The sequence below is a fragment of the Salvia splendens genome, chromosome 3 (genome assembly GCF_004379255.2).
Source record: "Salvia splendens isolate huo1 chromosome 3, SspV2, whole genome shotgun sequence".
NCBI lineage: Eukaryota > Viridiplantae > Streptophyta > Magnoliopsida > Lamiales > Lamiaceae > Salvia > Salvia splendens.
Window position 1 is genome coordinate 4,333,587 of NC_056034.1, and position 15,219 is coordinate 4,348,805.

The following is a 15,219-nucleotide window of genomic DNA, read 5'->3' on the forward strand; positions in this document are numbered from 1 at the left end:
TTAGAGCAAGAAACTGTGTCTCAAAACTTGACCCTGCCCTAAGCAGAGTACAAAAGCTCAGTTTCACCCAGGGAGCATCCGAGGATGCCAAACAAGTAGAGCATGAATTTGTCTGCCCAGTGATAAAAATAAGTGAAACTTGCATTAGCCTATTTGATTGAAAATAATTACAACATTAAATATTAGACATATATCCACATCTTTCAAAACACAATCTAGTGAGTTAATATTTTGACTCGATGGCTGATGCAATGGCTTCATATGCTTTTGAACAGCTTTTGTTATCCACTAAAAACTGTATGGTTGAAAATCTTTTAACAAAGTAAAGAACTGAGCTATTGAAGTTTAGAGAAAAAAAGCATTTACTTAAATGTAATTTTTGAACGGAGTATAACAATTGTGAATAAATAAGAAGTAGCAATAAATGAAATGATAAACAATAAACTGGGAGAATACTCTTTAAGAACAAATTAAAATCTGTTTGCATTTGAAAAATGATAAACTCAAAGAAAAAAAAATTAAGAATTCAAAAGTAAATATGTTGGATTTTGTAAATAATAACTCTTGCAGTCAGAAATGAGTTAAAATAACTCCAAAATGCAACGAATTTTATTTTTTTAATTAATATCCATATTTTTCTAGTTCTGAATTCGTCCTTTGGATAATTCAATCGACGTTTCCCAATGGATATTTATATCATCATTGATATGGTCACTTAAAATATGAATAAGAATAACGGATATGAAAGATATCAATAAACAGAGTGTCGAACATAAAATCTGTCAAAATGCATCTTTATATAATGTTTAATTTCATAAACGGCTACCAAAATAAGGTACTAATATCAAACTGGTTATCAAAAAGTGCATAAATCTAAGCCCTTTGCAATGACAAATTATAATACTAATACCCATCTTGCAGATAAAGTCCATCGGAGAGAAACCGTCGTATCAAAATTCAGAAAATGAGTGTCTACCAAATCACAATGAGATAACTCCGACTATTGAAATACTCTAAGGCTTAGAGCACCCGCAACGCGTGCCGCTGGTGTTCCGCGTGCTGTTCCGCCGGAACGGTTTCGCCGCGGAACGCGTTGCGGCGCACCATTCCGCTCCCATTCCGTTCCCATTCCGTGCCGGGTGCCGACGGCACGTAACGCGGCACGGCTTGTGCCGCCACGCGCTGGGGCGACGTGGCGCTCCCCGCTTCGTGCGGGCTTCCCACTCGCCGGCCCGCGAGTGGGACACGTCAGCGATGACGCAATAATTAAATTTTTTTTTAAAAAATGATTTTAAAAAAAAATTTTAACGGTAATATTACCGTTTTTTAAACTTTTTTTAATTTTTTTTATTTTTATTTTCTTATTCTATAAATACACCTAATTTATTACATTTCACACACAACTACACATCTACTCTTCCTAAATCAACATCAATTCCTCTCCAATTTTCTATTTCAATCTCCTTCACAAAATGTCCGGCGACGGGAATTACGGCGGTGGCGGCTCCGGTGGGTGGGATCTCAACGCGTTCGGCGATTGGGAGACCATGTACAACACACTTGGTGGTTCCGGGTCGTCGACGCCGGGCACCCAGGGGTCGGCGACGCCGGGTGGGTACCAACCACCCACTTTCGATGTGGATGCCTACGCTCGACCACCCGGCTCGCGGCTTTCTCAGGGTTTGTCCCAGATTCGGGAGGATATCCCCGTTGAACCCACCCAGGGAGGAGGCTGAGGCGGTGGAAGCTCTAGGGCTGCGTCTGAGGCACCCGCGGAGGAGGAGGAGGAGGAACTGGAGGATCTGGGCCGGCATCCGTACAACAACGAAGAAACTAAGGCGGTGTACACCGCCTGGCTCACCATCTCGTACGATCCCATCGTCGGGAACCAACAAGCCGCCAAGTGCTTCTGGGAAAAGGTCCATGATGTCTACCACCAGACTAAGCCGAAAGGGGCCCGGAAGCGCAAATATACAATGCTCCGTGCTCACTTTGGCCGAGTCGACGTACAGGTCAAAAAATTTTGCGGCATCTACTCGGCCGAAGCGGCGAACTACCAAAGCGGAGCTTCGGGCGCTGACATTCTGAGGGCGGCTTTGCGCGTCTTCTACCAGGACACCGGTCTACAGTTCAAATATGTTGATATTTGGCAGCTCGTCAAGGACGAGGAAAGGTGGGCCGGCGGTGTCCGCTCGAGCTCGGGCTCAACCTCAAAGCGCACGAAGCACACGGCGGGCGACAACTACTCGTCTGGTGACACCGGTGAGGCCAGCGAGGGTGAACCGCAGGTGTTTGGGGGTACGGGGGATCCAACGCCCGACGAATACGGGGGATCCAGCCGTGGGCGCCGTTGGCCGCAAGGGACGAAGGCGGCGAAGGCGGCTAGAGCGAGGAAGGGCCGAGGCGAATCAAGCCAGTCGGCCTCGGGATCGGGCTCGCGGGGAGGCTCGGACACACTTATGGTGGCGTACATAACCGCCACAATGGCGGACACTTCCCGCTTCTCGTACGCCCAATTCACGGCCTGGTGGAACGGAATTGTGCATATGGCAGGACTACTTGGTCTTCCTCCTCCCCCTAAACCGCGACCGCCTCCGGAGGATGATTCGCCGGCGGAGTAGTTTTTTTATTTTCCCACATTTAATTGTGTGTTTTTTATTTTGTGTTTTTTATTTTTTTAGGATTTTAATTGTGTGCTTTTTTATTTTTTTTAAGTTTAAGTTGAATTTTTTTTAATGTTGTGTGTTTTTTAATAAAGTGTGTTTGTTTTTTATTAAAGTGTGTTTATTTAAATTGAATTGGGTTGGAAACAAAAAAAAAATTAAATTGAATGAATAGTAATTTAAGGAACGGTTAAGGAACGGAGGGTTGCAGGTTCCGTTCCTTAGTTAAGGAATTGAGTAAAAAAGTACAGTGGGGCCCTCAAATAGTGGTTTAAGGAACGGTATAGGAACAACGTTGTGGATGGCCTTAGTGTGACTGTTTTAAGTAATTTGATACAATTAACGATAATCGAAATTTATTACCTCACAAATCGGTTTACACTTGGACCCATAAACAAGTACCACCCCATCAAAATCAAACTACTCTTTCAAATTCACACCAAAAAGTTTGGGCCGTTTCACAAATCTATCAAAACTTGGGCCTACAAAATTTAAAATTGTAGTTCGATTAAATCCCGACCCATATTTAATCTCATATAAATACTGGACTATAAACCCTAGTTTTTTCTGCCTCTTCCATAGTTTATCCCCATTTCCAAGCTCCAGCCATGGTGTGCCGTCGATCTCCGTTTCAAGCCTCATTTACGTGATTACGCCTAACCAGTTTTCTCTAACTGTTTGTTTATGTTATGTCTAGGGTATTGATTTGGAAGCCGGGGGCAAGAACAAGAAGACCAAGCGCACCGCGCCTAAATCCAATGACATTTACCTCAAACTTCTCGTCAAGGTTTCTCTCTCTCTCTCTCTCTCTCTCTCTCTCTCTCTCTCTCTCTCTCTCTCTCTCTCTCTCTCTCTCTCTCTCTCTCTCCTCTTCAGAGTTTTTATTGTAAGATCGATCTGATTGGTGAATTTTGGATATGATAGTTGTACCGGTTTCTTGTGAGGAGGACCGCGAGCCGATTCAATGCGGTGATTTTGAAGCGTTTGATCATGAGCAGGGTCAACAAAGCTCCGCTTTCACTCTCTCGGCTCGCACAGCTCATGAAGACCAAGGTAGTCGCCTTTTTATTATGTTTATCTCACAGATTAGCCTTTTAAGTTTTGTTATTTTATTACTTTTGTTGGTGTTTTTAATTTGGTTTGATATTTACTACAGTTAGGAAAAAAGTGATCTTTGAGAATCAGTGGGGAATTTGTACTGTTGGAAAAATCTAATACTGCAAAGGAAGTGGCTCTGTAAAATATTACTACTCCACATTATAAGCTGAAAATGAATCGTTGCCCAATAGTGTGAAATAGTGTTATGGTCAATTTACTTATCTATTGGCACTAGGTTTCATTATTCTTTATATATGAGGTGTGGGATGATGTACTAGTACTATTCGTAATGTTTATTTGGTTATTGTAGTGTGATCATATTAAAGAATTCAAATGTATATTCGATTGATTATTCACACTTGTTTTCCTTAGTAGTTTTTATATAACTAATGTTAATTGATTTTTATATTTTTGTCTTTGGTAGGAAGGGAAGATTGCTGTTATTGTAGGGCCTGTGACAGATGATATTCGGGTCCATGACATCCCTGCCATCAAGGTTGCTGCACTGAGGTTTACCGAAAGAGCCCGGGCTAGGATTGAGAAGGCTGGAGGAGAATGCTTGACCTTTGACCAGCTCGCTCTTAGGGCTCCTCTTGGGCAAAATACGGTAATTTTTTTCTTCTTTTGACTCTTATGAATTGATGATGTACCAATGTAACATGTTTAAAACAGAGTAGCAAGTTAGCTCATGTGCTGTTTTTCATTAAGTTGAGAAGCTGATGAATCAAGAGGTTGATGTTACTAGCTTGTTGGCTTCTTTTCAAACTACTAGTTTTGTATGCCTAGTTGAATTAATAACTTATAAATGTTTGAAAGCTATAGTGAGTTCTGCATGCATTTTTGGAGTAATGGTTTTTAACATCACATAGTTTGTCTCTGAAATGCCAAAAAAAAGTACTTCTACTCTGTATCAACTTCTCAGTAGTTACAGTAGACAAGCTACTTTCTAGAATCTTTGTTCCATTGTATCTTTAACAAGCAGATGAAAAGAATCTCTGTTATAGGAGAGCAATATGATTTTTGAGATGAACACCTATTAGAAAAAGATTGTACCATAGATATCTAGAGTTTTGTTTTTGCAGGAAAAGCCAGGTGTTGTGTTCTTTGTAGGTTCATCCCTATTTATAACTTTGATATATATGATCTTCATCTCAACTCTGTAATATCAGCTAAACTATGCTTTTGCATTACAGGTACTCCTGAGAGGTTCTCCTAAAGCTCGTGAAGCTGTGAAGCACTTTGGTCCCGCTCCTGGTGTTCCCCACAGCCATACTAAGCCTTATGTTCGAGCTAAGGGAAGAAAGTTTGAAAGAGCAAGAGGAAAAAGAAACAGCAGGGGTTTCAGAGTTTGAGTTAATTATTTTTGTTGGCAAACTGAAAAGGGGGTTTTGGCCTTCAACGTACTATGGATTCTGTTCTCTCTAAGGCCCTGTTCTGTTTCCTTGTTATGAGTTGCACCTTTAAGACTCGAATCAATCTGCAGTTTGTCGCGTGTCTTTCCAACGAATTTCAGTTGAACACAAATTTCCATGGCTTTTTTTTGTTCGACTCCGCAGCAATGTGTTGTCAGTCTGTGGCTTGCCATCCCCGCTGCTGGTAAGCCGTTGACATCTGCGTTGGCTTCAACGTACCATTCTCATCAAATATCCTTAAATTAAATACGACACCCACTCTTAACCTATTATATATGTCACCAATTTTATACGCTCTGTGTTAAACCAGAATCTTACTATAGTATTTGAATTTAAGTGACAATGACGTCTGGTTTCATGAAGATGGATTGTCGTTTCATATACTATAAATTGACAAAGAACAATGGTTGTCACATTTTGCATCGTGATTATGGCAATAATTAAACAAATTTCTCAAAGTTCGAACTATATGAAACATAATTGAAAATTAAGGCTATAAACTAGATTAATTGAAAACTAGGCTAGAAACTAATCTTTGTTATGAATTTCGTGTTATAAACTATAATTAATTAACCCTTAACCAAATAAAATGGAATCAAGTAAGTTTTTAATTGGTGATGGTGAACAACTCAAAATAGACATGTGGTAGCCAAGCATAAATTTGGCTTTAAGCTGCAAACTCAATCACAATAACATGTTCAAGTTAATAAATTTGGTATGAAGTATTTCCTAATTGATAGTATATAAGTAAATAGTAATCCTCAAATCAGTTTATTTGTTCACGATACTCGTTACTCTCATGTTTAATAAAATCAAGTGTACATGTATCCGAATAAAAAAAACACATGAATTTAACTATTTAAGATAGGTGTCATCTCATAATCTATACAGTATAGATGGATAGTTATTTACTATCAATGCGCATGAAAGTTAGAAACCAACGCCAACTCTAAATTCAACAACCCAAAGTTTGTCCCACGTCGTTTCTTGCTAGAAAAAGAAGAGAAGAGAAGGAATATTAGTCTAAAAAATCAAGGCCTAACATTAGATGGTTCGTACCTTTCTCGACCTTATGGGTAAGATTAAGTGTACTATCTGTTCTTATCGGTTTAATACTCCATCCGTCGCATTTAAGATGACCCCTTTCTTTTTTGCACATATATTGGGTAAACGATAATAAATAGTTAAAATGAAGAGAAAGTAAAGTAAGAGAGAGAATAATATAGAGGAGAGTCTATTCTACGTTATTTTAATTTTTACTCATCTCTTATTTTAATTTTTCTTCACTTTAACTATTTATTGCTATTTTTCTAAAATAAGTGCAAAAAAAGGGGTCATCTTAACTGGAATAGAGGAAACATCTGATATATGGGTCATTGGCCCATACGATATTAAATTTATTTTTTAGGGGAAGGCTTACTAAGATAGCTTGGTCTTCTCGTGTACCGCCCTTTTGTGTTACACTACTGCATGGGCTTAACACCCTATCAATTTTAGTTTAAGAATTTTTCATTGATATTACTCTATTAAAATTTTATTTTTTTCATTGATAAAATCTAAATTTTCCATAATATTGATAGCTGATCTCCAAACAACATTATTTTCACTTTTTATTCTATGGCAGGCAAAACGTGGCTCTTATTGTGGATGGAGGAAAGTACTATGAATTTGGTTCAACTAATTAATTTTTAGGTGCTATTTAGATCTTGCCACAATTGTCTATACTTCCAAATTAAGATCACACTTATTTCTATCTTCTATTCCATTAAATATATTATATATATGAAAAAGTCTAAGAGAATATGACAACTAGGAAAAGATAATTCCAATAAGAGCTTCTTGGATAAAAGCTTCAATTATTAGTTTGTTATACACTGTCCACATGAATCCACGATTAATTGCCAATGAGTGTACACATTCATCTCTCCTTATATACACTAGTATTAGTTTTATTTATTTAACTGCAAATACTAAATTAATTAATTGAAAACTCTGGTGTTTCCCATAAACTATAAAGTTGGTATGGAAAATCATGAACTTTGCTTTTGTTTTTCTTCCACGGCTGGTAGGAAGTGGATCCGACTAGGTGACGTGACACATTTATCCTAGTTGTCATAGCTTGTCTTACTTGGCATCTGATGTGTATATATGTGTGAGGTTTTACAAAATTATTCCACAAATTGAGATTATCTAAAATACTACTGCTAATTTACATTTCACATATCTTGTGTCTCATAATAATGGTGAAGATTGATGAATTAAAATAGGAATTGTAACTTGATACTAGCATAAGTTAAAGTATAATGAATACTCATACTTTAGAATAATAGAATGTTGGAATCACCCTTTCTTTCTTATCTTTATACATGTGTCAATCAATTATAGTAGATGTGATCTTATTTCTGAGAAGAAGACTTCAAAATTCTGAGATGGAAATTGGTTGCAGTGTTGTCAGCCAATGAAGTCAAGAAAAAACACAATAATATAATAATAATAGTATTAATAATGGGATGCTTTATTGCATGTGAAAATAAATCAGAAGAGCACATGGAAAAGGCAGCCAGCAAAACATGCTTCTTCTAGCTCTCATTCATTCTATGGTCTTTGCCCAATCCAATCACACACACACACACACACATCAAAAAACAGTGTGACTTTTCGTATTATTTCACATTCTTCAATTGCACACTTTTCAAGGCACATGTTTTCCAAACTCGTTTCATACTACTACTATAAAATTGTGTATGGCTTATAGTTTTGTATGTGTGATGATGGATGCAAGCCTGCAATGGCAGTTGCAAGGATAGTGTAAGAGCTTTACACAATATGTAAACAGCACATGCCCAAGCTGAATATATGATTTAAATTTAAAAAAATCCATCTCTTTTTTTACCGTTAATTCAGTTGTTATGGAGTACGGAATAGTAGTAATATTTTTTTTTTGTATGATCACTTCTACCACAATCTATCTTGTGCATTTTCAGTGTGAAATGAAAATTAACAATTAAACATATACTCCTAGTGGTATGTAGTTGCAAAATGTGGTATGCCTTAAATGTAGGAAAATAAGGTTATACTTTCCGGTATCAAAACATCCACATTACCTTATTTCTGAGTATTTGACATTGCAGCATTTGATTATCGAACGAGAATAGTTTCACTTACACTAAGGTTGATTATGATTATGATTATGATTATGATTTATGATAAAGTTAAAGTACATAAATCACTGGTTGCTGCTTCCCCTTAAGTGCATATGTACTCTTTTTTCAAGCATAAAAACAGAATGGAAACATCAGATCCTTTGAAGAATATTTTCTGAAATGTAGTGCTACTTTACCTCTTTTGTAAAAATATCAAATTATAATTATCGTGCACTTGCATTCGTTTATACTACGTGACACTATTTTATTTGTGATTTTGTTATGATGAAGGAGAGATGAATGTAAGAGAAAAAAAATGGTGAAGTAAGTGATTGGAGAATGGGGGTTGTGATCCAAAATCCAAACAATCCACAAGTTTATTGATTAAAGTGATAGTGCACATAGATGCACATGGAAATGGGCTTCTTTTGATACTTTTTGACTAACTCACTGAACTCAAAGAATTAAACCACATGCATACAACCCCATACTCTCTCTCTCTCTCTCTCCATTCTCCTGAGAATTGGGATGGTTTTTTCTTAATTACTTCATTTTATAATACTAGTACTATGAAATATGAAATATTATACGTAAGTAGGTTTGTCAGTGTCTTGCCCATGTCGATTACCAATAAGAGATATTCGACATTATGATTTATTTCTGGGCTCAATAATACTCCCTCCGTCCCGCACTACTCGCACTTATTTCTTTTTTGGGCGTCCCAAGTTACTTGCACTCTTTCCATTTTTAGTAAAAAATTTCACCTACAGCCGTCATTTTTGACTTTCCTATACACTCATTCCTTAATCTCCGTGCCGAAAAGGAAAGGGGCGAGTAGCCCGGGACGGAGGGAGTAGTATCATGCATCCAAAATTGTGTTCTTCTATTAGAGATGGTCTCATCTAAATTGAATAATTGATTCATTTTCTTTTCTTAGCTAAAAAACAGCATACTATTCTTACACATCTCTAATTTAATCGGTCTATATTTAGTTAGCAAACATCATTACCAAATTCCAATTATTAAAAAGGGACAACAGAATGATTTACGCAATAGTTGCAATCCAATACAATTATAAGAGGTGATGCTTCTCGTGACGTGACCAGTCCTATTCATTCTTGCCGTTGATAATGTCAAATCACCCGCCCTATCCTTTACGGTCCATTCATATTAATTTCGTCACCCCCAATTTATTTGAACAAGATTCAGCCATCCAATTTTTGCAAACCACTTTTGTTTGTTTATCCTTTTTGTTATTTTTATATTTTTATTAACTTTGTATTTATTATTTTTCATTATATTGCACCAAGTTAGTATATATAATTATGTTTAAAAAATTAAAATATCACTTTTATAAGAGAAAAATCGATTTAGGAGTTGATAAATTTAAAAGGAAAGTACTCGATGTAGTAATTTTTTTCAAATAAATAGTACTCCATCATTTATGTCACGATACATTTTATTATTAGTACAAATTACTATGAAATTGGAACACTAAATCTCATTGGTTAGTAGTATTCGATTAATAAGTTAGTTACGTGACACCGTCTTATGAATCTTTTATTTGATTTTTGTTTGATTTTATGAATAGATGATGTTGAAGAGCAATGTTTCAAAAATTAGTTGATTCAGTGCATATGCTCGTAGTACTATTTTCTTTTTTTTTTATATTGGTTTTTTATTACTTCTGTTTATAAGTTGTTTGATTTGTCGATGATCTTCCTTTATGATTGAATTAGTAAATTTTTCACTAACTTTTCTCACTTACGTATCTAATTTGTAGTCGATTGTGTTTATAGTACTATGATGTATCCTTCGAAACTGTATTTTACATGTCGTCGATTTGATAATTTGATCTGGTTTGTAGAGATAGAAGTTAAAGGTTAGACTAAAAAATTGGACACTAGAATTAGAGATTATAGTGTTTAAAAAAGTATACTCCGAAATTGCGGTCAAAGACTCAAAATTATCATTCTATTCTATGTTCCAATTTGGGTAAGTAACATGATTATCAATCATATAAATTAACATTTAGCTAAATTTATCATTCCTATCAAATCCATTATCATCCATAAACAAGATGACATATCTGATTTATATCTTATCTCCAATTATATAAATTCCATGCTCGTAGTATCTTTTTCGTTTGAAAATTATACATACACTAAGTTTGAATACTAAGTCTTAAGCATTAGGCATAATGTGCACTAAGTTCGTCAATGTCGCAAAAAATGCTTTTGGTGGTAAAAGATAGGGACAATACATTATACATATAAAATATTTCATCAATATTTAAAATTAATATAAAATATTTTAAATTTATACAAATTATACAAGAAGTTTAATTAGTATTTCGAGTTACTAATACCTTATTATACAAAGAGTTAATGCAATAAATAAGAAGAAAATGTATTAACTTGAAAGACTATTGAAACTTTATGCATGATCAATATAGACTTAATTTTTTTGTACTCATAGTTTCAAATATTGGTGAAATATTTTATTTGGGATATTAGAAATAAAATGGTTTTCTAGAACTTCAAATTCAACTAGGAGTTCGAGAAGAGACGTCTTTTATGACGAATGAGAATTTGGATTAAAGGATGGTGCCCGGACTTCCCCTTTGCGCCAGGTCTGGTGATGGATAACTTGGATGATATTAGGAGCTGGATGAGTGCACAGAACACACGATAAAGTATGTTCGTGCGTTTACGGTGGCAGGTAGACCTTAGTTTTGGGTTAGTGTCTGTTTTTGGCTTTGAGAGCCTTGATGTCGCTGCTTGTGACCTTTCTTTTCTATTGTTAGCTTTGTTGGGACTATTTCTTGAGAAATGTGTCCCAATGCTCGCCCTTCGGATGGCTTAGAGCATTTTTCTGTTTATAAAAAAATGTACTATAACTATTTACCCTTAAAATTACCCTTGTTTTTTAGAAAAGGGGAGAAAATAAGAAATTTATCACATGGAAAAATACCTGTAATTATAAATGTGATACTTATAAGTTGTATGAACTCGCATTCTTTTTAAGGGAACTCACATTAGTAATGACTGCTTCTTTAATCAGATACTGACAAAATAAAACCAAAGGCAAGACGTGGGCTTTGAATCCCGCAAACCAAAACCAGTGTGCTTTGTTACAATTAAGAAACACAAGGTTGAAATAATCACAGCATTAAACAAAATCAGTAAGTAGAAAAAAAAAAAGATGCAGGCTTTGGCCCTTAGCTTTTTCTGTCTATAAATATCACAGAGAGAAAGAGAGTGAAGAGTGTGTCTGCTCTGCTTCTTCCCTTCCCCTGCGGCTTTGCCGATTAAGTTGCTTGCTTTTCTTGGGGCTTGTTTGGTGTTTGGTGCTTCCTTCCCAAAATGGCCTCTTTTCCCTCCCTTTTCCTTCTCCTCTCTCTAGCCTTTCTTCTCTCCTCTCACTGCAATGCCAAACGCAGCACCTCCACCCACCACCGCCACCCCCGCTCCGCCTCCCACAACTACAGAGACGCCCTCACCAAATCCCTCATCTTTTTCGAGGGCCAGAGATCGGGAAAGCTCCCTCCCAATCAAAGAATCACTTGGAGGAAAGATTCTGGCCTCTCAGATGGCGCTGCAATGCACGTATGTTTTTCTTTCTTGCCTCTCTCTCTGTTTTTTTATTTAAAAATACAGTCCTTGAACTGGATTTTGCTTGCCTTAGGCTCTGCTTATGGTGGAATGCGCCAAGTTTACATTTTTTTCTTGCATTATGTCTTAAATCGAAAGATTTGAAGTTTGATTTGAAAAGCAACATCTAGAAATTTGTTATTTCACTTGCCTGATTTCAAGTAACACACCGTGAGAGTGATTACATCGAAGGTTAAGAGGCTAAATGGGGCAATGTAGGTGGAAATTTTTGTAATAACATGTTTGGAATCTTGCATTTTTTCCTTATTTTGAGGTTTCTAGTAAGTAGTTAGGCTTTGATTCCCAAGTTGAAGGCTTGAAATGGCAATGCAGGTTGATTTGGTGGGAGGATACTACGATGCAGGGGACAATGTTAAGTTCGGATTTCCCATGGCTTTCACTACGACGATGCTGTCATGGAGTGTGATCGAGTTCGGAGGCCTAATGAAGGGGGAGCTGCAGCACGCCAAAGAGGCAATCAAATGGGCAACTGACTATCTCCTCAAAGCCACAGTTCATCCAGACACCATCTATGTGCAGGTCCAACTTTGTTGCCATCAGTGCTTGATTATGTGGAATGGGATTCTGATTTCTTGATTTTTTTCGCAGGTCGGAGATGCCGGAAAGGATCACGCTTGTTGGGAGAGGCCTGAGGATATGGACACACCAAGGAGTGTGATCAAGATTGACAAGAACACCCCTGGCACTGAAGTTGCTGCTGAGACAGCTGCTGCTCTTGCTGCTGCTTCATTGGTTTTCCGGAGGAGTGATCCTAATTACTCCAAGGTTCTTGCACGAAGGGCTATTCGGGTATATGTTAAAAACCATGTAGTAATGCTAAGCGGATTGAGTTTGATCATGAGGATCTTGCTAATGCTGATGCATTTGTGGTTTGTGTTTAGGTTTTTGAGTTTGCTGATAAGCACCGAGGCGCATATAGTAATGGTCTGAGGCATTACGTGTGTCCTTATTACTGCGATTTCTCCGGCTTTCAGGTAGAAAGAAACACTGGTTCTTGAAAGCTCCCTAGTTCTTGGAATCTGTATTTGAGGTTGTGTTTGTTGATTTGTTGAAGGATGAGCTGCTGTGGGGTGCTGCTTGGCTGCACAGAGCCACGAGAAACCCGACTTATCTCAGCTACATTAAGGCGAACGGACAGACGCTTGGGGCGGATGAAACTGACAACACATTTGGTTGGGACAATAAGCATGTTGGAGCTAGAATCCTTATCTCCAAGGTTGTTTTTAAGGTTTAAGTTTAACTTTTTTCCGAGATACAGAGCTTCTGATTGTTGTTTTTTCGCAGGCTTATCTCGTCCAAAATGTCCAGCCTCTCCATGACTACAAAAGCCATGCCGATAACTTCATATGCTCTCTGCTCCCGGGAACGCCCTACTCCTCTGCTCAATACACCCGTGGTTCGTTCCAAAATCCAGCAAAAACACAACGTGCTCGAATTTGTTAGTCTTATTAACCTTGGTTTTGAAACAGGTGGTCTGTTGTTCAAGATGAATGATAGCAATATGCAGTATGTGACATCCACTTCCTTCCTTCTCGTGACGTACGCGAAGTACTTGACCACGTCGCATAGGGTTGTGAACTGCGGTGGCGCCACCATCACTCCGAAGAGGCTCCGTTCATTCGCAAAGAAACAGGCATGAAATTAAATGATCTTTCCATCAGTTCCTCATATTTAGTCTATGCATGTGTTGTTCTAGTGTCTAAAGATGTTGCAATTTTTAAATTTGGGCAGGTGGACTACTTGCTAGGAGATAATCCGATGAAAATGTCGTTCATGGTGGGGTATGGTTCTAGATATCCTGTGCGCATCCACCATAGGGGTTCGTCCCTCCCTTCCGTTAGCGTTCATCCATCGAAGATCCAATGCTCCTCCGGCTTCTCGGTCATGAGCTCACAATCTCCGAACCCTAACATCCTAACTGGGGCAGTCGTTGGAGGGCCGGATCAGAATGATCGCTTCCCGGATCAACGCGACGATTACGAGCAATCGGAACCCGCCACCTACATCAATGCACCCCTAGTTGGAGCATTGGCTTATCTTGCTCACTCATTTGGCCAACTTTAGACAATGCCAAATTCACTAGTCTAAGACTCTTATCATTTTTTCTTTTCAATTTTAAGGTTTCATCTCAAATTAGTACTAACTGTGTAAGTTAAGGTTATAGTGGCCTGCAAGAAATGTTCTGCTATTTGTGCACGGTGGGGCCCATGTCTGAAGTTATTAATGTTTTTATTAAGAGTGTGAATTTAATACTAGCATGGAATGAAGGTTTTGATTAAGAGTGTGAATTAAATGCAAGCATGGAATGAATGTGAGTTTCGTGTCCTAGACGGCGAACTACTTTGATTGGTCAAGAATAGGAGGGATGGCATTGGTCATTGAGCTCTGCATTTTCTTTGGGTATGTTGTGCCTCATTAATTTTTTCTTTCCTTGGAACTGGAACTTTTAATTCGCCCAATAGTAATTTAACTAAATTATCACAAATTGTTGTGTCATGCATATTGTAATTTAAAGACATTACATCTCCCTACAATTCGCTTTGTGTAACAAATAAATTGTGTGAAATAAGATACTGATTTCTTGAGTTGAGTAAAATTCTCTTGAGATTTACTAGATGGACAAGAGGTTGTTTAACGAGAAGATAAAAACATATTTTAGCTCATAAAACGCTTCTTCGTTCACATCAATAAGCATAAGAGCATCCACAACGGTGGCGTCCGTCGCCACGGCGGTCCGCGCTGCTGGCACGGACGCCACCCGCCGTGCCAGCGAGCAGCTGACGTGGCGCGCCATCATTCGTCAACGGCATAGCCGTTGTGTTTAAATTATTTTTTAAAAAAAAATCGGTTTTTAATTAAAAAAACTGATAAAAAATAAAAAAAAATTCACTTCCCAAAAAAATTATATCCGTTTATAACCGTTTTTTCCCACTTTTTAATTTTTTTTAAATTTTTTTTACCCCAAAAATATACACTTTCATCTATAAATACCTCCAATTTCACTCCCAAAAATTCACATCAAACTACACAATTCTCATCATCATTCTCTCATCTCCATTCTCATCTTCAATCTCTCATATCCATTTTTAATTTTTAGTATTTTAATTATATAATTTTTAATTTTTAGGATTTTAATTATGTCTTTTTTATTTTATTTGTAATTTGTAATATTTATTGTGGGTTTTTAATGAATTTTAGTATTATGGGAATGTTTTTGTGTAATTGAATT

The 15,219-nt window shown here is 37.3% G+C and overlaps 2 protein-coding genes across 2 annotated transcripts; both read left to right on the plus strand.

Annotated features, from left to right (window-relative positions):
- Window positions 1-3,187: 3,187 nt before the first annotated feature.
- Window positions 3,188-5,285, plus strand: LOC121794459 (60S ribosomal protein L18-2-like). Its single transcript, XM_042192628.1, has 5 exons — window positions 3,188-3,274; window positions 3,361-3,450; window positions 3,588-3,716; window positions 4,186-4,368; window positions 4,955-5,285. Exons 1-5 carry the CDS (start codon window positions 3,272-3,274, stop codon window positions 5,111-5,113), a joined length of 564 nt encoding a protein of 187 aa, XP_042048562.1. The 5' UTR covers window positions 3,188-3,271; the 3' UTR covers window positions 5,114-5,285.
- Window positions 5,286-11,570: 6,285 nt separating this feature from the next.
- On the plus strand, window positions 11,571-14,269 carry LOC121794460 (endoglucanase 17-like). The gene is made up of 8 exons (XM_042192629.1): window positions 11,571-11,924; window positions 12,303-12,509; window positions 12,579-12,779; window positions 12,872-12,964; window positions 13,045-13,206; window positions 13,275-13,386; window positions 13,460-13,623; window positions 13,722-14,269. The coding sequence occupies exons 1-8, from the start codon at window positions 11,682-11,684 to the stop codon at window positions 14,052-14,054; spliced, it is 1,515 nt and encodes a 504-aa protein (XP_042048563.1). The 5' UTR covers window positions 11,571-11,681; the 3' UTR covers window positions 14,055-14,269.
- The last annotated feature ends 950 nt before the right edge of the window (window positions 14,270-15,219 follow it).